Here is a 27,364-nt window from a genome sequence, read left to right as displayed (position 1 = left end):
GTAGAAGAAACAGCCCTCGTGGAGTGACCCGTGATTTTCTCAGGAGGCCGCTGACCAGCAGTCTCATATGCCAAGCGAATAATACTCCTCAACCAACAAGAAAGCAAAGTAGCCGTAGCTTTCTGACCCTTACGCTTCCCAGAAAAGATAAATAAAGAAGAAGACTGGCGAAAATCCTTAGTCACCTGTAAATAATATTTCAAAGCACGAACTACATCAAGATTGTGCAACAAACGTTCCTTATAAGAAGAAGGATTAGGACACAAAGAAGGAACAACAATCTCCTGATTAATATTCTAATCAGAAACAACCTTGGAAAGAAAACCTAATGAAGTATGAAGTACTACCTTATCAGAATCAAAAATAAGAAAAGGAGACTCACATTGCAATGCAGGACGCTCCGAAACTCTTTGAGCCGAAGAGATAGCAACCAAAAACATAACCTTCCAGGACAACAAACTTGATATCCAAAGAATAAATAGGTGCAAACGGAGCCTGATGAAGAACTCTCAAAACTAAATTAAGACTCCAAGGAGGAGTTACCAACTTAACCATAGGCCGATTTCTTACCAGGGCCTGACAAACAAACAGAACATTAGGCACATCCACCAGACGTTTATGTAACAAAATAGATAAAGCAGAAATTTGACCCTTCAGGGTAATAGCAGACAAACCTTTCTCCAAACCCTCCTGGAGAAAAGACAACATCCTAGGAATCCTAACTCTACTCCAAGAGTAGCCCTTAGATTCACACTAATACAGATATTTGCGCCATATCTTATAATAAATCTTTCTAGTCACAGGCTTACGCGCCTGAATCATAGTCTCAATAACTGACTCAGAAAAACCACGCTTAGACAAAATCAAGCGTTCAATCTCCAAGCAGTCAGCTTCAGAGAAACGAGATTTGGATGAAGGAAGGGCCCTTGAAGTAGAAGGTCCTTCCTTAAAGGAAGACCCCACGGAGGAGACTATGACATTTCCACCAGATCTGCATACCAGATCCTGTGAGGCCAGGACGGTGCAATGAGAATCACTGACACTCTCTCTTGCCTGATCCGAGCAATGACTCGAGGAAGAAGGGCAAACGGAGGAAACACGTATACCAGACTGAACTTCCAAGGAACTGCTAAAGCATCTATGAGAACCGCTTGAGGATCCTGTACCTCGGAAGCTTGGCATTGTGATGAGATGCCAATAAGATCCAACTCCTGTTGACCCCACCTGAGAATCAAACTGAAAAACACTTCCAGATGAAGCTCCCACTCCCCTGCATGAAAAGACGGTCTGCTCAGAAAATCCGCTTCCCAATTGTCCACCCCTGGAATGTGGATCGCAGACAGACAACAATTGTGAGCCTCTGCCCACTGAATCGCCAAGAAACTTTGAGTTCCTCCCTGATAATTGATGTAAGCCACGGACGTTACATTGTCCGACTGAAATCGGATAAACTGGGTTGAAGTCAACTGAGGCCAGGCTAGAAGGGCATTGAGGATTGCCCTCAATTCAAACACATTTATAAGAAGAACCGATTCCTCCTGGGTCCACAGACCCTGCGCCTTCAGGGAACCCCAGACAGGTCCACAACCCAGCAAACTGGCGTCTCTTGTCACGATCACCCAGGAAGGCTTGCGAAAACAGGTTCCCTGGGAGAGAAGATCCTGAGACAACAACCACAGAAGAGAATCTCTTGCAGTCTGATCTAGAACAATCTTTGGAGACAGATCCGCATAATCTCCGTTCCACTATCTCAGCATGCATAACTGCAGAGGCCTGAGATGGAACCGAGCAAACGGAATGATGTCCATGACTGAGACCATTAGACCAATAACTTCCATACACTGGGCCACCAACGGCCGAGGGGATGACTGAAGAGCCAAACACGAATTGAACATTTTTGACTTCCTTGCTTCTGTCAAAAAGATCTTCTTTTCCAGAGAATCTATAATGGTTCCCAAAAATACCACTCTTGTAACCGGAATCAAGGAACTTTTTCCTAAATTCACCTTCCAACCGTGGGAGTGCAGAAAAGACAACAGCAACTCCGTGTGGGAGCTTGCTAGTTGAAAAGATGGCACCTGAACTAGAATGTCTTCCAAATAAGGAGCTACTGCAACCCCCTGCAATCTGAGAACTGCCAACAACGCACCCAGAACCTTCGAAAACACCCTGGGAGCTGTTGCAATACCAAAAGGAAGGGCCACAAACTGAAAATGCAGATCTAGAAAAGCAAATCTCAGGAACTTGTGATGATCCTTGTGAATGGGAATATGTAGATATGCATCCTTCAGATCTACAGTAGTCATGAACTGACCCACTTGAACCAGAGGAAGAATTGACTGAATAGTTTCCATCTTAAAGGATGAAACCTTGAGAAATGTGTTTACTAACTTTAGATCTAGGATGGGTCTGAAGGTTCCCTCTTTTTTGGGGACAATAAACAGGTTGGCTCCCATATCGGTAAGATCCTGGACACAACTTAAGAATGCCTCTTTTTTAACGGATTTATCGATAACCTTGAAAGATGAAACCTGCCCCTGGGAGGAAAAGTCTTGAACTCCAGTTTGTATCCCTGGGATACAATATCTATTACCCAAGGATCTGGAACATCCCTTGCCCAGGCTTGAGCAAACAAAGACAGCCTGCCCCCCACACAATCCATTCCCGGATCGGGGGCAGACCCTTCATGCTGACTTTGAGTCAGCGGCAGGCTTCTTAGATTGCTTCCCCTTGCTCCAGGACTGATAATGTCTCCAAGAAGTCCTGGATTGAACCTGCATGGAGGAGGAAGAGGAAGACTTACCAGCAAAGTAACGAAAGGAACTAAAATTACTCTGACAACCCTTCTGCCTATTTCTCTTATCCTGAGGAAGAGAATGCCCCTTCCCACCAGTAACATCAGAAATAATTTCAGCCAAACTGGGCCCAAACAAAGTCTTCCCTTTGTAAGGAATCGATAAAAGCTTAGACTTAGATGAAACATCCGCAGACAAGGACTTTAACCAACTCCCAACTTGACAACCTGCAAAGAAGCGTCTGCAATAAAAGAATTGGCCAATTTTAAAGCTTTAATTCTATCCTGAATCTCCTCCAGAGAAGTCTCCTGAAGAATAGAATCAGACAACGCATCAAACCAGTAAGCAGCCGCACTGGTAAGGGTAGAAATACACGCAACAGGTTGCCATTGGAGCCCCTGGTGAACATAAATCCTCTTAAGTAAAGCCTCCAACGTCTTATCCATGGGATCCTTAAAAGAACAACTATCCTCAATAGGAACAGTGGTCCTCTTAGCCAAAGTGGAAATAGCTCCTTCAACCTTAGGGACTGTCTGCCAAGATTCCTTAATATAATCCGCAATAGGAAACATCTTCTTAAAAATAGGAGAAGGAGAAAAAGGCATTCCAGGTTTCTCCCATTCCCGAGAAATAATCTCTGAAACCAGATCTGGAACAGGAAATACTTTCTTTCATGTAATTGGCAAGAGTCCATGAGCTAGTGACGTATGGGATATACAATCCTACCAGGAGGGGCAAAGTTTCCCAAACCTCAAAATGCATATAAATACACCCCTCACCACACCCACAATTCAGTTTTACAAACTTTGCCTCCTATGGAGGTGGTGAAGTAAGTTTGTGCTAAGATTTCTACATTGATATGCGCTTCTCAGCATTGTTGAAGCCCGATTCCTCTCAGAGTACAGCGAATGTCAGAGGGACGTGAAAGGAGTATCACTTATTGAATACAATGATTTCCCTAACGGGGGTCTATTTCATAGGTTCTCTGTTATCGGTCGTAGAGATTCATCTCCTACCTCCCTTTTCAGATCGACGATATACTCTCAATTTACCATTACCTCTACTGTTAACTGTTTTAGTACTGGTTTGGCTATCTACTATATGTGGATGGGTGTCTTTGGGTAAGTATGTTTTTTATTACTTAAGACACCTCATCTATGGTTTGGCACTTTATGCATTTATATAAAGTTCTAAATATATGTATTGTACTTATATTTGCCATGAGTCTGGTTCATGTATTTCCTTCTGCAGACTGTCAGTTTCATATTTGGGGAATATAACATTTTTTTAAAGAATTTATTTCTTACCTAGGGTTTATTTTTTTTTTCAATTGACTACTTCTTGCAAATTGCGGGCGGTATTAGGCCCACGGGTGCGTCAAATGCTAAACTTTATTGCGTCATTCTTGGCGCAAAAATATTTTTGGCGCAAAAAAATACGTCTATGACGCAATTTAGTCATTTCCGGCGTCATACTTGATGCCGAGACCTTTCACACGGTTGCGTCATTAGTGACACGAGTATGTCATTTCCGGTTATTTTTGGCGCCAAAAAAGTTTAAGTTACATTGTGCGTCATACTTGGCGCCAAACTTTTTCATTATTTCAATAACCCATTGATGTTTGCTTCTTGCCTTTTCTCTATCAGAGGGCTATGCTATTTGCATTTTTTCCCATTCCTGAAACTGTCATATAAGGAAATAGATAATTTTGCTTTATATGTTGTTTTTTCTCTTACATTTTGCAAGATGTCTCAATTTGATCCTGCCTCAGAAGTTTCTGCTGGAACATTGCTGCCTGAAATCGGTTCTACCAAAGCTAAGTGCATTTGCTATAAAATTGTAGAAATTATTTCACAGAATGTCATTTGTAATAGTTGTCATGATAAACTTTTACATGCAGATAATGTATCCATCAGTAATAGTACATTGCCAGTTGCAGTTCCTTCAACTTCTAATGTGCATGATATACCTGTAAATTTTAAAGAGTTTGTTTCTGATTCTATCCAGAAGGCTTTGTCTGCATTTCCACCTTCTAATAAACGTAAAAGGTCTTTTAAAACTTCTCATTTAGATGATGAAATTTCAAATGACCAACAACATAATAATTTATCCTCTCTGATGAGGATCTATCTGATACAGAAGATCCGTCCTCAGACATTGACAAATCTACTTATTGATTTAAATATATGTATATGCGTTCTTTATTAAAAGAAGTGTTAATTACTTTGGATATTGAGGTAACCAGTCCTCTTGACGTTCAGTCTAATAAACGTTTAAATGCTGTTTTTAAACCTCCTGTGGTTTCTCCAGGGGTTTTTCCTATTCCTGAGGCTATTTCTGGTATGATTTCTAAGGAATGGAATAAGCCAGGTACTTCTTTTACTCCTTCTTCAAGGTTTAAAAAATTGTATCCTTTACCAGCAAAATCTATAGAGTTTTGGGAAAAAATCCCCAAAGTTGATGGGGCTATTTCTACTCTTGCTAAACGTACCACTATTCCTATGGAAGATAGTACTTCCTTTAAGGATCCTTTAGATAGGAAGCTTGAATCTTATCTAAGGAAGGCCTATTTATATTCGGGTCATCTTCACAGACCTGCAATTTCTTTGGCTGATGTTGCGGCTGCATCAACTTTCTGGTTGGAAAAGTTAGCACAACAGGAATTGGATTCTGACTTATCTAGCATTGTTCGCTTACTGCAATAAGCTAATCATTTTATTTGTGATGCTATTTTTGATATTATCAAAATTGATCTGAAAATTTTGAATCGTTATGTAAGAGTACCAACTTTCAAGATGGTGACTATAAGGACTATTCTGTCTTTTGTTCAGCAAGGACATTATATGTCCACAATAGACTTGCAGGATGCATACCTTCATATTCCGATTCATCCAGAACATTAGAAAAGAGAATCTCAGAAACTGATAAACAAGCATTACCAATTTGTTGCTTTTCCATTTGGCCTAGCAACAGCTCCAAGAATCTTTTCAAAGGTTATGGGTGCCCTACTCTCTGTAATAAGAGAAAAGGGTATTGCGGTGTTTCCTTATTTGGACGATATCTTGGTACTAGCTCAGTCTTTACGTACTGCAGAATCTCACACAAATCAACTAGTGTTGTTTCTTCAGAAACATGGTTGGAGGATCAATTTACCAAAAAGTTTCTTGATTCCTCAGACAAGGGTCACCTTTTTAGGCTTCCAGATAGATTCAGTGTCCATGACTCTGTCTCTAACAGACAAGAGACGTTTAAAATTGGTTGCAGCCTGTCGGCACCTTCAGTCTCAGTCATTCCCTTCAGTGGCTATGTGCATGGAAGTTTTAGGTCTCATGACTGCAGCATCGGACGCGATCCCCTTTGCTCGTTTTCACATGAGACCTCTACAGCTTTGTATGCTGAACCAATGTTGCAGGGATTATACAAAGATATCACAATTAATATCCTTAAATCCCAATGTACGACACACTCTGATGTGGTGGATAGATCACCATCGTTTAGTTCAAGGGGCTTCTTTTGTTCGGCCAACCTGGACTGTGATCACAACAAATGCGAGTCTTTCAGGTTGGGAAGCCGTTTGGGGATCTCTGACAGCACAAGGGGTTTGGAAATCTCAAGAGGCGAGATTACCAATAAATATTTTAGAACTCCGTGCAATTCTTAGAGCTCTTCAGTTTTGGCCTCTGTTAAAGAGAGAACCGTTCATTTGTTTTCAGACAGACAATATCACAACAGTGGCATATGTCAATCATCAGGGTGGGACTCACAGTCCCCAAGCTATGAAAGAAGTATCTCTGATACTTGCTTGGGCGGAATCCAGCTCCTGTCTAATCTCTGTGGTACATATCCCAGGTGTAGACTATTGGGAGGCGGATTTTCTCAGCCGCCAGACTTTACATCCAGGGGAGTGGTCTCTCCATCCAGATGTATTTTCTCAGATTGTTCAGATGTGGAGTCTTCCAGAGATAGATCTCATGGCCTCTCATCTAAACAAGAAACTTCCCAGATACCTGTCCAGGTCCAGGGATGTACAGGCGGAAGCAGTGGATGCGCTGACACTTCCTTGGTGTTATTATCCTGCTTACATTTTCCCGCCTCTAGTTCTCCTTCCAAGAGTGATCTCCAAAATCATCATGGAACAATCATTTGTGCTGCTGGTGGCTCCAGCATGGCCACACAGGTTTTGGTATGCGGATTTGGTTCGGATGTCCAGTTGCCCGCCTTGGCCCCTTCCGTTACGGCCAGACCTACTATCTCAAGGTCCGTTTTTCCATCAGGATCTCAAATCATTAAATTTGAAGGTATGGAAATTGAACGCTTAGTGCTAAGTCATAGAGGTTTCTCTGACTCAGTGATTAATACTATGTTACAAGCTCGTAAATCTGTCTCTAGAAAGATTTATTATAGAGTTTGGAAGACTTACATTTCATGGTGTTCTTCTCATAAATTCTCCTGGTATTCTTTTAGAATTCCTAGAATTTTACAGTTTCTTCAGGATGGTTTGGATAAAGGTTTGTCTGCAAGTTCCTTGAAAGGACAAATCTTCGCTCTTTCTGTTTTATTTCACAGAAAGATTGCTATACTTGATATACACTGTTTTGTACAGGCTTTAGTTCATATTAAGCCTGTGATTAAATCAATTTCTCCTCCTTGGAGTCTTAATTTGGTTCTGTAGGCCTTACAGGCTCCTCTATTTGAACCTATGCATTCTTTGGACATTAAACTACTTTCTTGGAAAGTGTTGTTCCTTTTGGCCATCTCTTCTGCTAGAAGAGTTTCTGAGCTATCTGCTCTTTCTTGTGAGTCTCCTTTTCTGATTTTTTCATCAGGATAAGGCAGTTTTTGCGGACTTCTTTTCAATTTTTACCTAAGGTTGTGAATTCTAACAACATTAATAGAGAAATTGTTGTCCCTTCCTTATGTCCTAATCCTAAGAATTCTTTGGAAAGTTCCTTGCATTCTTTGGATGTGCTCAGAGCTTTGAAATATTATGTGGAAGCTACTAAAGATTTCAGGAAGACTTCCAGTCTATTTGTTTTATTTTCTGGTCCTAGGAAAGGTCAGAAGGCTTCTGCTATTTCCTTGGCTTCTTGGTTGAAACTTTTGATTCATCAAGTTTATTTGGAGTCGGGTCAGGCCCCGCCTCAGAATTACAGCTCATTCTACTAGATCAGTCTCCACTTCGGGGGCTTTTAAGAATGAAGCTTCAGTTGATCAGATTTGCAAAGCAGCAACTTGGTCTTCTTTGCATACATTTACTAAATTCTACCGTTTTGATGTATTTGCTTCTTCGGAAGCAGTTTTTGGTAGCAAAGTTCTTCAGGCAGCTGTTTCAGTTTGATTCTTCTGCTTTTCATTTAAGTTTTTTTCTTTCAATAATGAAAATAAACTTATTTTTTTGGGTTGTGGATTAATTTTTTCAGCGGAACATGGCTGTTTTTATTTTATTCCCTCCCTCTCTAGTGACTCTTGAGTGGAGATACACATCTTGGGTATTGCTATCCCATACGTCACTAGCTCATGGGTTCTTGCCAATTACATGAAAGAAAACATAATTTATGTAAGAACTTACCTGATAAATTAATTTCTTTCATATTGGCAAGAGTCCATGAGGCCCACCCTTTTTATGGTGGTTATGATTTTTTGTATAAAGCACAATTATTTCCAAATTTCTTTTGTTGATGCTTTCTACTCCTTTATCACCCCACTGCTTGGCTATTCGTTAAACGGAAATGTGGGTGTGGTGAGGGGTGTATTTATATGCATTTTGAGGTTTGGGAAACTTTGCCCCTCCTGGTAGGATTGTATATCCCATACGTCACTAGCTCATGGACTCTTGTCAATATGAAAGAAATTAATTTATCAGGTAAGTTCTTACATAAATTATGTTTTGCCACAGTGGGAACCTCAAAAAACTTATTAAGCTTACTAGCCTTCTTGGGAGTAACTAAGACCAGAGTCATCCAAGGTAGCTAAAACCTCCCTAAGTAACAAACGGAGGTGCTCCAGTTTTAACCTGAAAGAAACTACTTCAGAATCAGCAGAAGGAATTACACTGAGTCTGAAACCTCCCCTTCAGACGCAACTGAAGTATCTTCTTCCTCAGACTTATGAGAAGGAACAACAGACATAACTCCCACAGAGTCAGAACCCTTAAACTTCCTTTTGCGCTTCCCCTGCAAAGCAGGAAAAGCAGACAAAGCATCTGATACAGCGGAGGATATGTGAGCAGCCATATCCTGCTAAGAAAAAACAGTCTGAGACGAAGCGCAGGGCACTGCATGAGAAGAGGATTGAGAATGGGATGATTGAGAGGAAAGCTGCAGAATAGCTTGAACAGGAGACTGTTGAACAACAATCTCCTTAGAAAAAGAAGGCTCTTAAACAAAAAGCCTATCCGATTCCCTATACTGTAAAGTTCTCTCAATACATGAGGAACAAAAAGGGATAGGCGGCTCCACATTAGCATTAAGGCAAAGAGTGCAAGTAATAGCCTGCAAGTCCTCTTGCTCCATCTGAACTCTAGCAAGAAAAAATAATTTAGAAAACATAATTTATGCTTACCTGATAAATTTATTTCTCTTGTAGTGTGTTCAGTCCATGGGTCATCCATTACTTATGGAATATATTCTCTCCCCAACAGGAAATTGCAAGAGGATCACCCAATCAGAGCTGCTACATAGCTCCTCCCCTCACATGTCATATTCAGTCATTCGACCAAAACAAGACGAGAAAGGAGGAACCATAGGGTGCAGTGGTGACTGAAGTATTAAATAAAATTTAGATCTGCCTTAAAAACACAGGGCGGGCCGTGGACTGAACACACTACAAGAGAAATAAATTTATCAGGTAAGCATAAATTATGTTTTCTCTTGTTAAGTGTGTTCAGTCCACGGGTCATCCATTACTTATGGGATACCAATACCAAAGCCAAGTACACGGATGATGGGAGGGACAAGGCAGGCACTTAAACGGAAGGAACCACTGCCTGTAGAACCTTTCTCCCAAAAACAGCCTCCGAAGAAGCAAAAGTGTCAAATTTGTAAAATTTTGAAAAAGTGTGAAGCGAAGACCAAGTCGCAGCCTTGCAAATCTGTTCAACAGAAGCCTCATTCTTAAAGGCCCAGGTGGAAGCCACAGCTCTAGTGGAATGAGCTGTAATTCTTTCAGGGGGCTGCTGTCCAGAGGTCTCATAGGCTAAACGTATTATGCTAAGAAGCCAAAAGGAGAGAGAGGTTGCCGAAGCTTTTTGACCTCTCCTCTGTCCAGAGTAAACGACAAACAGGGAAGAAGTTTGACGAAAATCTTTAGTTGCCTGTAAATAGAATTTCAGGGCACGGACTACATCCAGATTATGCAAAAGTCGTTCCTTCCTTGAAGAAGGATTAGGACATAATGACGGAAGAACAATCTCCTGATTGATATTTCTGTTAGAGACTACCTTAGGTAAAAAACCCAGGTTTAGTACGCAGAACTACCTTGTCTGAATGAAAAATCAGATAAGGAGAATCACAGTGTAAGGCAGACAATTCCGAGACTCTTCGAGCCGAGGAAATAGCCACCAAAAATAGAACTTTCCAAGATAAAAGTTTAATTTCAACGGAATGAAGGGGTTCAAACGGAACTCCTTGAAGAACTTTAAGAACCAAGTTTAAGCTCCACGGAGGAGCAACAGTTTTAAACACAGGCTTAATCCTAGCTAACGCTTGACAAAAAGCCTGGATGTCTGGAACTTCTGCCAGACGCTTATGCAAAAGAATAGACAAAGCAGAAATCTGTCCCTTTAAAGAACTAGCTGATAAGCCTTTTTCCAAACCCTCTTGGAGAAAAGACAATATCCTTGGAATCCTAACCTTACTCCACGAGTAACTCTTGGATTCGCACCAATACAGGTATTTACGCCATATCTTATGGTAGATTTTTCTGGTAACAGGCTTTCGTGTCTGTATCAAAGTATCAATAACTGACTCGGAGAAACCACGCTTTGATAGGATCAAGCGTTAAATCTCCACGCAGTCAGTCTCAGAGAAATAAGATTTGGATGATTGAAAGGACCTTGTATTAGAAGGTCTTTCCTCAAAGGTAGAGTCCATGGAGGACAAGACGACATGACCACTAGGTCTGTATACCAGGTCCTGCGTGGCCACGTAGGCGCTATCATTATCAATGATGCTCTCTCCTGTTTGATCTTGGCAATCAGTCGAGGGAGCAGAGGAAACAGTGGAAACACATAAGCCATGCTGAAGAACCAAGGAGCTGCTAGAGCATCTATCAGCTTCGCTCCCGGGTCCCTGGACCTGGAACCGTAAAGAGGAAGTTTGGCATTCTGGCGAGACGCCATGAGATCCAGATCTGGTTTGCCCCAACGATGGACCAGTTGAGCGAATACCTCCGGATGGAGTTCCCACTCCCCCGGATGAAAAGTCTGACGACTTAGAAAGTCCGCCTCCCAGTTCTCCACTCCTGGGATGTGGATCGCTGACAAGTGGCAAGAGTGAGATTCTGCCCAGCGAATTATCTTTGAGACTTCCAACATCGCTAGGGAACTCTTGGTTCCCCCTTGATGGTTGATATAAGCCACAGTCGTGATGTTGTCCGACTGAAATCTGATGAACCTCAGTGTTGCTAGCTGAGGCCAAGCTAGAAGAGCGTTGAATATTGCCCTTAGCTCCAGAATATTTATTGGGAGGAGTTTCTCCTCCTGAGTCCAGGATCCCTGAGCCTTCAGGGAATTCCAGACTGCGCCCCAGCCTAGGAGGCTGGCATCTGTTGTTACAATCGTCCAATCTGGCCTGCGAAAGGTCATGCCCCTGGACAGATGGACCCGAGATAACCACCAGAGAAGAGAATCTCTGGTCTCTTGATCCAGATTTAGTAGAGGGGACAAATCTGAGTAATCCCCATTCCACTGACTTAGCATGCATAATTGCAGCGGTCTGAGATGCAGGCGCGCAAATGGTACTATGTCCATTGCCGCTACCATTAAGCCGATAACTTCCATGCACTGAGCCACTGACGGGCGTGGAATGGAATGAAGGACTCGGCAAGCATTTAAGAGTTTTGATAACCTGGCCTCCGTCAGGTAAATTTTCATTTTTACAGAATCTATCAGAGTCCCTAGGAAGGAGACTCTTGTGAGTGGTGATAGAGAACTCTTTTCCACGTTCACCTTCCACCCATGCGACCTTAGAAATGCCAGAACTATCTCTGTATGAGACTTGGCAATTTGCAAGCTTGTCGCCTGTATCAGGATGTCGTCTAGATACGGAGCCACCGCTATGCCTCGCGGTCTTAGAACCGCCAGAAGAGAGCCCAGCACCTTTGTAAAGATTCTCGGGGCCGTAGCCAACCCGAAGGGAAGAGCTACAAACTGGTAATGCCTGTCTAGGAAGGCAAATCTTAGGAACCGATGATGATCTTTGTGAATCGGTATGTGAAGGTAGGCATCATTTAAATCCACCGTGGTCATGTACTGACCCTCTTGGATCATGGGTAGGATAGTCCGAATAGTTTCCATTTTGAATAATGGAACTCTTAGGAATTTGTTTAAAATCTTTAGGTCCAAAATTGGCCTGAAGGTACCCTCTTTCTTGGGAACCACGAACAGATTTGAATAAAATCCCTGTCCTTGTTCCGTTCGCGGAACAGGTGGATCACTCCCATTACTAGGAGGTCTTGTACGCAACATAGGAATGCCTCTTTCTTTATTTGGTTTTCTGATAACCTTGAAAGATGAAATCTCCCTAGAGGAGGAGAAGCCTTGAAGTCCAGAAGATATCCCTGAGATATGATCTCCAACGCCCAGGGATCCTGGACATCTCTTGCCCACGCCTGGGCGAAGAGAGAAAGTCTGCCCCCCACTAGATCCGTTTCCGGATAGGGGGCCATCCCTTCATGCTGTCTTAGGGGAAGCAGCAGGTTTCTGGCCTGCTTGCCCTTGTTCCAGGACTGGTTAGTTTTCCAGGCCTGTCTGTAACGAGCAACGGTTCCTTCCTGTTTTGGGGCGGAGGAAGTTGACGGTGCTCCTGCCTTGAAGTTTCGAAAGGCACGAAAATTAGACTGTTTGGCCTTTGATTTGGCCTTATCCTGAGGAAGGGTATGAGCCTTACCTCCCGTAATGTCAGCGATAATTTCTTTCAAGCCGGGCCCGAATAAGGTTTGCCCCTTGAAAGGAATATTAAGTAATTTAGATTTAGAAGTCACATCAGCTGACCAGGATTTAAGCCATAACGCTCCGCGTGCTCGAATGGCAAAACCGGAATTCTTAGCCGTTAGTTTAGTTAGATGTACAATGGCATCAGAAACAAATGCATTAGCTAGCTTAAGTGCTTTAAGCTTGTCCATAATTTCATCCAATGGAGCTGAGTGAATGGCTTCTTCTCAAACCAAAATGCTGCAGCAGCAGTGACAGGTGCAATGCATGCAAGGGTCTGTAAGATAAAACCTTGTTGAACAAACATTTTCTTAAGGTAACCTTCCAATTTTTTATCCATTGGATCTGAAAAAGCACAACTATCCTCCACCGGGATAGTAGTACGCTTAGCTAAAGTAGAAACTGCTCCCTCCACCTTAGGGATCGTCTGCCATAAGTCCCGTGTAGTGGCGTCTATTGGAAACATTTTTCTAGATATAGGAGGTGGGGAAAAGGGCACACCAGGTCTATCCCACTCCTTGCTAATAATTTCTGTAAGCCTTTTAGGTATAGGAAAAACGTCGGTACACACCGGTACTGCATAGTATCTATCCAGCCTACATAATTTCTCTGGAATCGCAACTGTGTTACAGTCATTCAGAGCCGCTAAAACCTCCCCTAGCAATACACGGAGGTTCTCAAGCTTAAATTTAAAATTAGAGATCTCTGAATCCGGTTTCCCTGGATCAGATCCGTCACCTACAGAATGAAGCTCTCCGTCCTCATGTTCTGCAAACTGTGACGCAGTATCGGACATGGCTCTTGTAGCACCAGCGCGCTCTATTCTTACCCCAGAGCAATCGCGCTTGCCTCTTAATTCTGGCAATTTAGATAATACTTCTGTCAGGGTATTATTCAAAATATTAGCCATGTCCTGTAAGGTAATTTGTATGGCCGTCCCTGATGCACTTGGCGCCACAATATCACGCGCCTCCTGAGCGGGAGGCGAAGGTACTGACACGTGAGGAGAGTTAGTCGGCATAACTTCCCCCTCGTTGTCTGGTGATAATTCCTTTATAGATAAAGACTGACCTTTATTATTTAAAGTGAAATCATTACATTTAGTACACATGTTTCTGTGGGGCTCCACAGTGGCCTTTAAACATAGTGAACAAACAGATTCATCTGTGTCAGACATGTTTAAACAGACTAGCAATAAGACTAGCAGACTTGGAAAACACTGTAAATAATTTTTCAAGTAATAAAGAAAAACGCTACTGTACCTTTAAGAAGCACAGAAAACTGTCACAGTTGAAATAACAATGAACCAAATCAGTTATAGCAAACAAATTTTCACAGTAAATGTATTAAGTTAGCAGAGCATTGCACCCACTTGCAAATGGATGATTAACCCCTTAAAACCCAAACGGTTTTTATAAGCAAAAAAACGTTTATTAATATAGTCAAAAAACCACTGTCACAGGTCTGCTGTGACTGATTACCTCCCTCAAAATGACTTATGAAGTCCCTTAAGCTGTCTGGAGACGACCCGGGTCAAGCAGAAGGAAGCAGGAAGACAGAGCCTGAATTTTTTACTGCGTCAAAAGAGCGCTAAAATAGGCCCCTCCTACTCAATATTACAATATTGGGAGTGTCAGTTAACTGTTTCTATGCAGTAAATATTGTCAGCCATGTGGAAAAATTTTATGCCCCAACAAGTTTTATCACCAATGTACCTCACAAAACGAATAAACATGCCAGTAAAATCGTTTTAAACATCCCTTTTTTAATGAGCTTGTATCTCTATTGATAAGTCTGATACCAGTCTTCCTACTGCATTTAAGGCTTATAACATCACTTCAGTATTAATAGCATTTTCTCAGTCAAATTCCATTCCTTAGAAAATTACTTTACTGTATATATTTAAATCAGCCTGTTAACAGTCGCTCTCACTGTATTAAAGGCTTTTACTTACATTACATCGGTATCAGCAGTATTTTCTTAGTCAATTCCATTCCATAGAAAAATAATTTACTGCACATACCTTGTTTGCAGGGTTCCCCGCACGCCATTCCCTTCTGAAAGTTACCTCACTCCTCAGAATATGCGAGAACAGCCAGTGGATCTTAGTTACTGCCGCTAAGATCATAGAAAACGCAGGCAGATTCTTCTTCCAAATACTGCCTGAGAATAAACAACACACTCCGGTGTCATTTTAAAATAACAAACTTTTGATTGAAGTATAAAAACACCACAGAAACCTCTCACAACGTCCTATCTTTTCAGTTGCAAGAGAATGACTGAATATGACATGTGAGGGGAGGAGCTATGTAGCAGCTCTGATTGGGTGATCCTCTTGCAATTTCCTGTTGGGGAGAGAATATATTCCATAAGTAATGGATGACCCGTGGACTGAACACACTTAACAAGAGAAAAATCAAATTTAAAAAAAAAAAAAAAAATTGCAGCTATTAAATTTTTTTTTTAAAAAACGTTACCGTCTCTTTAAGAAACGTTAACTAAAATACACCGAAAATTCACAAAGAGAAAATAAAGAAATGATTCCTGCAGCACCTATGCACCTCAACAAGCCTTGCTGAGGTTCTTACCTGACCTCCCACTGAATATAGCAAAAAACAGCGTAGCAGAGATGATCTGGGCTCCTCCACTGCTACAACCCGCTCCAGACAAACCGCATAGGAGTCGACAGGAAGTTGAAATAAACAAACCTCCTAAAGAAGCATGCAAACTCGCGCAACAGAAGCTCCGCCCATCGTGGGCATATGCAAACACCTCCCGGCCGACATTACTACAAACAGACGCCGGGAGGATAATCACTGCAAACAAACAGTCAGCCCAAACAAAACGGTTGAAAACAAACACAGCCTCTCAATAAACAGAGCAAATAAAAAGTGCATACAACACCCAGAGCCTAAAAAAATGTCTGCCAACACATATGCCAGACTGTCTAACATTCCTCTCTCCATGCCCCTGAAAAAAAACTTGCCACCATATAAAGAACCTGTACAAACAAGGTTCACATCCCAAAACAGAAGTGGCAACCTTTTCTGAACACCCTCAGAAAAATAAAAAAGTAGCACTTACCTCAATAACAGCTCACAAGGTTTGAAAGGCTTCCTTCCTAACAACGGCCTGTGGAAAAAAGAAAAAGACTAAGTAATCTTACATAGACTTTTTTACCAAAAGGGCAGCTCACACCTGGGAGGCACAGAAGGGATTATATCCTCCTAGTTCCCAAAGCTTAAAAGCCACCACTGCTCTACTGAAGAGACTGAAGTGGAATACAGCTAAACCCCAGAAAAAAACAGAACAAGCTTGTCCTGCTTGAAAATAAACTCTGGATTGAAGAATCAGACACCTAAAAAACATTACCACCTCCTTGCTGAAGGCAAAGAGAATGACTGGGGGTTATGGGTTAGGGAGTGATATTGAACAGCTTTGCTGTGGTGCTCTTTGCCGCCTCCTGCTGGCCAGGAGGGATTTTTCCCCTAGTAATTAATGATTCCGTGGACTCACTATATCTTAAGAAAGAAACACTATAGGACAGGTTATCATTCTCCAGGACAAAATTTACAGACAGGAAAACTTGTCTGGGATTGTGGCAAGTTGTGTTTTTCCTTTTTATTTTTTGCATGAGTAGTCCTGTAAAATAGTCTGGGGTGATTTAAACTGCCACCTCTGAACTTGCAGGCTAGCATGAGTTTGCCTGAACCGCAAGGGCCATTTACAATTTCATACATTTACTGAAGACATGTGGTTGTAAATTTTAAAGCTCAGGATCAAAAAAATAATCTTAAAAACAGGGGTACTTTATTTCATTAAGGTTTACAAAGACGCTTATTTTTTACCATAACGCAAAAGGTAATTTTTTTAAGTGCCCCTGTTTTTAAGATTATTTTTTGATCCTGGGCTTTAATTCATTAAAGTTTACAATCACTTTAAGTGGAGGTAACAGGACATGCTTCTTAAATGAGAGAGTAAGTGTGGTGACTTGATCACTGTCTTCATTGTTTGGATAGAGTAAAGGTTTATAACCAATGTTTAAAAATTCTTTTATAACCAATGTTTAAAAAGAGGAAGACACATTCAGCATACCGATTACCAAAATGCACCATCAAGATGAAAACAACATGTTACATTGTTAATCTACCTTTGCTAGAAGTGTAAAGGAGAGCAATCTGAAAACATGCCAGGGAGGTGTCCGTTAAACTTTCTTCAATGGACATTTGTACTGCAAATCCAGCATCTTCATCAATGTTGGCAAGAGACAGCAGATCAGTTGTGCGAACAAAAAAATTTCCATGAAAAGTATGTATCGAAAGCCCTGCAGAAACAGACAGAATAAAAAGTAAGGGCACTATTATATGCAAGTATATAACAAGCTACTGAAACAGAGATATGTACTACAAATCTATTAAAGGGATAGCAAACATCTTGAGATTATAATACAAAAATATTTACTAATGCACAGCAAAACAACTTTGCAATATACGTTCATTATCTGATCTGCCCACTTTTCCTGTAATTTAATTTGGAAAACAGAGGGTTTTGCAGTTCTAAGAAATGGAAGAGCACTTGGCAGGCTTCACAAGCCTAAACCTTGCTGCATATCTGTCATTAATTGGGGTCATCGAGAGCTGTGCCTACTCCAGTAAGAAGTCTTGATTGGCTTCTCTAGATAAGGCAAGTGGTTGCAGGAATATGGTTACTAAAAAAAAAATTCAGCAATCAAGGTGTTAAATGCAGTTCATATATTTTCACATTTACTTAGCATGCTAATTTATTGCAAGACTGCTGAATAAAAATGTAATTAAAAGCCATACTGCAAAAGATCATTCCTGTATGTTGATCTTTCTTACACAACATAATTCTTACAAGTGTGTAAAAAAATTGAGGTGATAGAAGGAAGCAGGACCATAAAACATTATTTACCTTTTGTGCACCTTATTCTCATTACTGCTTCAAACCCAATCTTTCTAGTGAGGTAATGATCAAGGTCTCCCTTCAACTTGTCCGCTTCAGCTGGATTATGTTTGTGATGGAATGATGGGTAATAATATATGCACCCCGCAGAATACTTGGACATACATGCTATAAAAGAGAAATGTTTTGTTTAGTTTATGTAGTCTTATTAAGAAATGGCATAAAATAAATTCATACATACCAAGTGAGGCCAGATCTGAATACTGAGAACTTAAGAGAAACAAGTCCACTGCAGTTTGCTGTCCTGAGCAGTCCAGTGCCAGTTTCTTATAAAAATCAGTAGCAGGCCCAAGATGTTGAATACCCTGAAAAATATGTTTTATCTCTATAAATCAAAACACCTGTACAATTATACATTCAAAACAATATAATAAAAAATATCACTTGACCCCTAATAACATAAACCCATATAAATTAATATGGGAAAGAGGAAAATAATGTGCATTAAATTTGCTGTTAATCTGCAATAGGTATTCTGAACAGACCCCCCCCCCCCCCCCAAAAAAAAATCCAGGAGCTGAAAGAAATATTTTGCATTCGAAGAAAGAAATGTATAAATTACAAAAATTATTTTTCATTAAAAATATCACACACGTCCTTAAAGTTTTATGGCCAATTGAAGAGGAAACTACAAAAAAAAATTATGATTACCAGATAAATGATTTTCTTTCATGGTGGTGAGAGTCTACAATCCATTACTCCTGGGATTTATTCTCTTGAGCACTAAGAGGAGGCAAAGATCCCAAATCTCCAAGAGCCCTTAAAGACCCCTCCCACTTCACAGGAAACAAGTCTGATGTATAGCTAAGCCAGAAAAGAAGACAGGAGGAAAAAGAAATAAGAGCAATACAAAAATGAGCAGGGACAATAAAGGTGCATACTTGAACTGCCACCAGAAAAAAAATAAACTAATAATGGGTGGGGACTTGTGGACTTTCACCACCATGAAAGAAATTCATTTATTAGGTAAGCATAAATTATATTTCATAAAGGTGGTTAGTCCACGATCCGTTACTACTGGGAACTAATCCCCAGGATGTGGAATCCGCAAGCAAGCTGGGTGGGACCACACTGGTTCTATTCCAATTAGATAGGATAATTAGTTGTTTTTTATGCAGAAAAAAATGTAAACAATATTCAATGCTCATAAAACAACTGCCTAAAAAACATTCCTACCAAAAGTTGCTTCAAAAGAAGCAAAAAATTCAAAATTATAGAATTTAGAAAACATAAATTAATCTTACAAGATAATTTAATTTCCTTTTGTATAAGGAGAGTCCACGGCTTCATTCCTTACTGTTGGGAAATACTGAACCTGGCCACCAGGAGGAGGCAAAGGCTTAAATACCTTTCCCACTTCCCCTATCTCCCAGTTATTCTGCCGAGGGAACATGGAACAGTAGGATAAATATCAGGGTATAAAAGGTGAAAGAAGAGAAATATATATTTAGGAGGCCGCCCATCGGAGAAACAAGGGCGGGGGCCATGGACTCTCCTTATACAGAAGGAAATGAAATTATCTGATAAGCATAATTTATGTTTTCATTCTTAATATAAGGAGAGTCCACGGCTTCATTCCTTACTGTTGGGAAACTTATACCCAAGCTCTAGAGGACACTGAATGATAACGGGAGCAACAAAAATAGAGGCGGACCCTAATCTGAGGGCACCACAGCCTGCTAAACCTTTCTCCCGAAGGCTGCTTCAGCTGAAGCAAAAACATGAAAAATTTTAAAATTTAGAAAAAAAGTGTGTAAGGAGGACCAGGTAGCCGCCTTAAAAATCTGATCCATAGAGGCCTCGTTCTTAAAGGTCCAAGAGGAAGCCACTGCTCTAGTAGAATGAACCATAATTATCTGAGGAGGTCTATGTCCCGCTGTCTCATAAGCTAAGCGAATAAGACTCTTCAACCAAAAAGATAAGGAAGTCGAAGAGACCTTCTGACCCTTATGCTTCCCAGAATATGCCACAAACAAGGAAGAAGTTTGTCTAAAATACTTAGTAGCCTGAAGATAAAATTTCAAGGCACGAACCACGTCCAAACTATGAAGTAAACGTTCCTTCGAAGGATGAGGATTAGGACACAAAAAAGGGACCACAATCTCTTGATTGATGTTGCGGTCTGAACCTACTTTAGGGAGAAACCCTAACTTAGTATGTAGGACAGTCTTATTGAATGGAACACCAGATAAGGAGGCTCACATTGCAAGGCGGCAATTTCAGATACTTTGCGCGCAGAAGCAATAACCAGTAGAAAAAGAACCTACCAGGACAACAACTTAATGTAAATGTCATGCATATACTCAAACGGAGCCCGTTGCAAAACTTTAAGAACCAGATTCAGACTCCAAGGGGGAGATGAAGATCTGAACACAGGTCTGATCCTAATCAGAGCCTTAACAAAAGACTGAACATCTGGAAGCTCAGAGAGCCTCTTTTGCAGTAAAACAGACAAGGCCAAAATCTATCCCCTCAGGGAACTGGCCGAAAGACCCTTATCCAGTCCATCCTGGAGAAACAATAGAATCCTGGCAACCTTAACTTTATGCCAAGGAAATCCACGCTCTTCACAGCAGAATAAGTAGGTTCTCCACACCTTATGATAGATGCGACGCTTAAAACGGCTTACGAGCTTGAATGAGAGTACCAATAACTCTCTCAGAAAACCCTCTCTTGGCAAGGACTAAGCGTTCAATCTCCACGCAGTGAGCCTCATAGAATCTAGATTTTGATGAGCAGAATGTTGATCGGGAGGGAGTGTTCCTCCTGAGAACACAGGCCCTGTGCCTTCTTGGCACCCCAAACAGCTCCCCATCCTGATAGACTCACGTCCGTAGTCGCAATCTCCCAGGATGGTCTTAGAAAAGATGTCCCTCGGGACAGATGATCTGGACAGGAGAGCGATTCTCTCGACTGGCTGTCCAGGGAAATCTGTTAAGACAGATCTGAATGATCGCCGTTTCACTGTCTCAGCATGCACAGCTGTAATGGTCTGAGACGGAACCTGGAAAAAGGGAATTATGTCCATGCTGGACACCATGAGACCAATTACCTCCATACACTGAGCCACAGATGGCCTTAAGGAGATCCGGAGGGCAAGACATCCCGAAGATAGCTTGTAACGTCTCTTGTCGGTTAGAAATATCCTCATGGATATTGAGTCTATTAAAGTACCCAGGAATTCTACCCTGGTGTTTGGAATAAGAGAACTCTTCTCTAAGTTTATCTTCCATCCATGTGATCGAAGAAGGGAGAGAAGAGATACCGAACGGTCGTCCAAGTAGGGAGCTACTGTTATACCCTGGGTTCTGGCGACGGCCAGGAGAGCCCCTAGAACCTTTGTAAAGATTCTTGGAGCAGTAGCTAGACCAAACGGAAGTGCAATGAACTGAAAGTACTGAATGCAAACCTTAGGAACTGGAAGTGGTCACTATGGATTGGAACGTGAAGGTAGGCATCCTTCAGATCTAAAGTGGTCATGAACTGTCCTTCCTGAACTAGAGGAAGGATGGACCTTATTGTCTCTATCTTGAACAAGGGGACTTTTAGAAACTTGTTTAAGCACTTTAGGTCTAGAATCGGGTGTTAAGTACCCTCCTTCTTTGGGACCACGAACAGGTTTGAATAGTATCCCAAACCTCTTTCTACGATAGAAACCGGGACAATGACCCATAAGGAGTACAGATCCCGCAAGCACCCCAAAAAGGCTTCCCTCTTTTCTGGTTTTGAAGACAGGCTTGAGAGGAGAAATCTGCCCTTGGGTGGATGAGATTTGAAACCTATCTTGAATCCCTGAGCTATGACCTCCAGGACCCACGGATCCTGCACATCCCTAAAACAAGCGTCTGAAAACAGCGACAGTCTGCCCCCTACACGATCCAGCGCCTGATCGGGGGCCACCCATTCATGCTGACTTGTTCTTGGCGGGCTTCTTGTTCTGCTTGGATTTATTCCAGTTTTGAGCTCTTGGTTTGCTCAGGCTTAGAGGACTGCTGACGTTGGGACTGTTCAGAACGAAAGGAACGAAAATGAGATCCTTATCCCTTAGATTTGTTCTTTTTATCCTGCGGTAGGAAGGCACCCTTGCCCCCTGTAACCATGGAGATAATGGAGTCCAGGCCTGGACCAAATAAAATATTTCCATTAAAGGGAAAGTAGTCTAGAATTAGAAGTCATGTCCGCAGACCAGGACTTCAGCCAGAGCACCCAACGGATCTGTACTGAGAACCCAGAGATTTTAGCATTCAGGCGAATAATCTGCATGTTTGCATCACAAATAAAAGAATTAGCAATTCTCAAAGCTTTAATTCTTTATTGGATAACATCAAGGGGACCCTCCACCTTGATCAAATCCAATAAGTAGTTGAACCAATAGGCCGCAGCTCCAGCCGCTGCCGGTTTAAATAAATATCCCATATGCTGAAACATTTTCCTAAGAAAAGTTTACATCTTCTTATCCATCGGCTCTCTGAATGACGAGTTATCCTCAAGAGGGATAGTAGTTAATTTAGCTAATGTGGAGATAGCGCCATCCACCTTAGGGATGAAACCCCACAACTCCAGCTGAAAGTCCGGGACCGGGATTCATTTTTTAAAGGCAGACTAAGGGGAAAAGTTAGATCCAATGCTATCCCACTCGTTTTTAATAATGTTCGCCAGTTTTACAGGTACAGGAAAAGTTTGCGGCGCTACCCTGTCCTCGTACACTCTGTCTAATTTAGGGATCAAAGGTTCATCAGGCAATTTGGCCTCTGGAACCTCTAATGTCGACAGAACCTCCTTTAGAAGAAAACCTAAGTGTTCAATTTTAAATCTAAAGGCTGAAATTTCACTAGCGCTTGGCAGGGCAAAATAAAGCACTAAAAGCCTCAGACACCGCCGTTTTTAACTGCTGGGTAAAGTCCGATGGTAAAAGGCTCTCTCCAGACGGAGGATCAGGCGTGCTATGGGAAGCTGCATGTGACAACGGAGATGACCGACGGGTATGCACCTCACGGGACGGCGAGTCCTCAGAGGTGGACGGCTCAGTAGTACTAAAGGGGTTAACCTTCTTAGACATAATAACCTTGTTGATGCATATGGAACATAGTTGAGAAGGCGGGCACACCAAGGCCTCCTCAAAATATAGAGAGGTATTACTATTAGGAATAGAGTGAGTACCCTCAAGCATATCAGAATCCTCCATAGCTTGCGCTAACAACAGTAGAACACAGAATAAATTAATGATCTTTTTATTTTTTTTTAATTCTTTTTTATTATTATCTCAGGAAGCATACATAGTAACACAATTACATAACGTTGGTCAAATTTTCAAAAAGAAAATAACAAAGCAGGATTCTGATGTAACAAAGTCTCTGAAAAAGTCTGTAACCTTCATTTGCTGGTGCTTGTCTACTTCCCGAGAAGAAATTTTTCTTTATTTATTACACACAATAACAATCTAACAAATTATATATATATTGACCTAATTCTAAACAAACATTACTCTAAGTGAGCGAGGGGATACAGCAAGAGTTTGGGGACATAGAGGACTTGCAGGGGGGACAAATATGGAGGGAATCAGCACAGGAGGCAGAGAATTAGGGGGGGAGTGGGAGGGAGAGGGGAGGCATAAGAGAGAGAGAAGGAAAAAAAAAAAAGGGAAGGGGGGGAGGTCATTTTTGCATAGATATCCTCTGACTAAAATAGCATAATTTCAGATACTCCTTGATCAGTATTGCGAACTTCCGCTATATGTGTCGCAGTCTGCCATCCCCCTCCCGCAACCAATTCAAGCATGGCTTCTAAATGCATGAACGGTTTTAAGATTTGTTTTTGTGTTGGTAGGCCTAGTGTGTCAATATAAGGTCTCCATTTACGCAAGAAAGGCTTCAGCCTACGCAGCGTGTCAAGTCTAACATCATAATGCTCTATAAAGAGTTGTTTTAGTAATAGGTGTTTAAATTGCGCAACTGTAGGAGCTTGCCTGCTAGTCCATCTCTTCAGAATGCATTGTCTAACCAGAAGGGCGCAAACTGTTAGCAGTCTGTGTAATGTTTTGTACGCATCATCCCACCTAAACAGTAGGATTTCGGTCATTGTGAGCACTAAATCCAGATTTAGTGTGATTTTCAGCCAGTATTGGATTTGTCCCCAGAACCTTCTAATCACTGGGCAGGCATAAAAGTAATGTTGGAATGACGGGGCCGCCTCTCCACACTTGGCACATTGGTCCAAGATCTGTTTGTTCCATTTTGCTGCTCTATGTGGTGTGATGTAGTCCATATGTAACATCCTGGTCTGTGCTACTCTGAAATGTACTGACAGTGTGGCCTGCTTTGTGCGTTCTAAGTTGTCCTCCATATCTTGTGTTGTCAGTTCTTTTGGGTTAGTGAGATTATGCTTTATCATTATGTCAGTGAGTATGGAGGTCTCGCCTTGCTTCAAGATGCGTGAGTAAAATTGGGACAAGGAGAATATGCCCATCTGGAACAACGTCTGGGAAACAGCAAACGGCGATTTCTCCCAAAAATTTGCATACAGCGACTGCATGGTCGAAATATAATGCCTGAGTTGCAGATAAGCATAAAAATGTCGATTGGGGATTTGATATTTAGTTCTCAAATCCTGAAAGGAGCGCACTGTATGCTGTAGTGGGTCCAGCATATCCCCGACCGTTACAAAGCCCGATCTTTTCCAAACATGGAACTGTTCGTGATCATTTCCCGCTGGTAAGCAGGGATTTCCCACTATGGGGATATATTTCGGGGTGGGGCTATCCGACTTCAGATATTTATGAATCTTACGCCAGGCTCTTAGCGGATCCTTATACATCACATTGTTAGTAATTGAGGGGGGTAGCATTTTGCAATCACCGTATGGTAAAAAGGCCACTGCTATGGGTCCTATCACTGCCTCTTCTAGTTTCAGGTCACAAAAGTGTCCAGTACACAACTGTGAGTCTGTCACCAGTCTAGCCAGAGCCGCCCAGTTATACCATTGTAAGTTCGGGAGTCCCAATCCTCCCTTAATATAAGGGAGGTGCAGTTTATGTGTTGCAATTAGTGGTCTGCCACCCCTCCAGACAAAGCGAGACACCGCCCTTGTAAGCCTGTTTAAATCTGTTTTTGTCAGTAGAAACGGCAGCATGAGCAGCGGATATAGGATTTTGGGTAAGATTGACATCTTCACCAAACTGACGCGCCCTGACAGTCCTAGGGGGAGGTTGGCCCAGTTAGACAACTGAGAAGAAAGCTGTGTACATTTCTCTGAGATATTTAGTTCATATATCTTTGATGGGTCTTTATGGAGATGAATGCCCAGATAGGTGAGACCATCCGTTGCCTCAATAAATGGGTAACTGTGTCTAGAGTTCTGGGGTCTATGTAGCCAGAGTATCTCCGATTTAGAGGTGTTTATTTTATATCCGGAGAAACTACCGAATTCTGATATTACCTGGATCTGCGGCGAATCCACGAACAACAGCATGTTGTCCGCGTACAATGCTAATTGAAGGGGTACATCCACTATGGTAATTCCTGGGAATATTTGTTTAAGTTTTAGCGCGAGAGGCTCAAGAGCCAGATTGAATAGTAGGGGCGATAGTGGGCAGCCCTGCCTGGTACCCCTCTGTAGATTAAAATCATTCGAGAAGCACCCACCGTACAAAACCCTTGCCACAGGGGCCTTATATATTTTGCTGATAATATCTAGAAAAGGGCCCTCAAAGCCAAATTTCTGCATGGTGTTTAACAGATGGGCCCATTCAACCCTATCGAAGGCCTTCTCTGCATCTAGTGATAGCAGGAAGGCCTCCGGTGCGTTCTTTCTGCCACCTCCCTCCCCCATAGACCAGAAATGTTCAATAACCTGTAATACTCTACGAAGGTTGACCACAGAGGTGCGTTTCGTCACGAAGCCTGTCTGATCTGGGTGTAAAAAATCCGGCAGAATAGATTTGAGTCTATTTGCCATAATTTTCGTGAAGAGTTTATAATCGGTGTTTAACAACGATATGGGTCTATAGGAAGCCGGCAGAGAACGGTCTTTACCGGGTTTGAGGATGAGGATGACATGAGCCGACGTAAAGCTTGCCGAGGGGGTTGTATCAGATAAAAAGGGGGAGTGGACCAGGAGCGCTACAGCTAAAGGTGCTAAAAAATAAGACAATATGTTTGATACTTGGAAATATGACAAGGACAATAACGTATCTAAAATGAGACACAATTTAATTGACAAAAATAATAACAAGTAAAAACGGACGTCTCCGTAAGTAAAAACTTCTTAAGTTGCCGCCATATAAATATTGCAATAGCAGAAAGAGTTTGTGGTGCAAATAGAAATAGTCCAGTGTACACTTACAATTGCTCTATTCCGTGTTGGTTTGCTAGCAAACAAGGGCTTACCCCAGACCTTTCCACTCGATGTTCTCTGTTGGTAAGTTACAGCCGTTAGCGCGATGACGTCCCTTATGTGGGCGCTGTCCCAGACGGGCTCTCTGATTGGACCAAATTCGGAAACAGCCGACAGCGATAATAGTGACTCTTTTAGCTATGGTATAGCAATCCTCCAGTGACAGATACCTGCTCTTAGTGCTAGATAGCACGCAAGGTACAGAATAAAAGCTGTGAGCGGACTTGATTATCTATAAGGAGTTCAGAGAGTTAGTTGCAAGTCTTTCCAATAGCTAATTATATTAGCGAATTTGCACAATCCTCAGTGAACACTTTGGTAGCTCCAGCTACAAGTAGTAAATCTTAGTGGTTGTTGCAGTACATCAACGCGTTTCTCCCTTTACAGGGCTTTCTCAAGATGAATGATCTGCAACAGGTGTATCTCCATTTAAAGGTATAGCTTGCTTCTCATTGGTTATAACACACCTGGGAGTATTACCTAAGGCGGTCTTTAATATTTAAGATGGTATTGGCAAGCAACTATATAGAGAAGAGTAGTCTCTATCACTAATTTTCACAGAGCTCCCTTAAAAATGATCCCTATAGTTAATATTGTGTCTATTTAGACAATTATTTTTATTAAAGTTATGTACTAAAACATTTATTAAAAACAATTAATTAAAAACAATTAATAAGAACATTTATAAAAAACAATAATTAAAAACAGTGAGTACTTGGAGCATAGTAAAGATAGTCATATTGTGGGTCTAAATTAATACTATATGTGTAATATAATAAGGTGCAAAAACGTGCATTACATAGCTGCTATTAGTCAAATAAAAATGGGGAAATATCTAGTTCAGAATTTAGACCAGCCGGGAACAGAGTGTTATGTTTATAAATCAATTCAGCCTCTTTGATTTTCAGAAATTTTTCTAAATTCCCCCCCCCCTCCAATTCTGCTTAACTTGAAGTATACCCCAATACTTTAAATCTTTGGTATTGCCCTTATGTACAGATTTGAAGTGCCTATATAAATTAGTGTCAACCATTCCCTTCTCAAT

The 27,364-nt window shown here is 41.5% G+C and overlaps 1 protein-coding gene across 1 annotated transcript in view; it reads right to left on the bottom strand.

The window, feature by feature from the left end:
* The window catches only part of SEC24B (SEC24 homolog B, COPII coat complex component), a 521,322-nt gene that overhangs the window by 126,217 nt on the left and 367,741 nt on the right, over nt 1-27,364 (bottom strand). The window contains exons 15-17 of the mRNA XM_053700185.1: nt 18,110-18,233; nt 17,878-18,036; nt 17,096-17,269 (exon numbers count right to left, since the gene is read on the bottom strand). Coding sequence (XP_053556160.1) covers nt 17,096-17,269; nt 17,878-18,036; nt 18,110-18,233 — 457 coding nt within the window. The remainder of the gene's footprint in view (nt 1-17,095; nt 17,270-17,877; nt 18,037-18,109; nt 18,234-27,364) is intronic.

This window comes from Bombina bombina, chromosome 2 (genome assembly GCF_027579735.1).
Source record: "Bombina bombina isolate aBomBom1 chromosome 2, aBomBom1.pri, whole genome shotgun sequence".
Classification (NCBI taxonomy): domain Eukaryota; kingdom Metazoa; phylum Chordata; class Amphibia; order Anura; family Bombinatoridae; genus Bombina; species Bombina bombina.
This window is presented reverse-complemented; position numbering and strand designations above follow the sequence as displayed.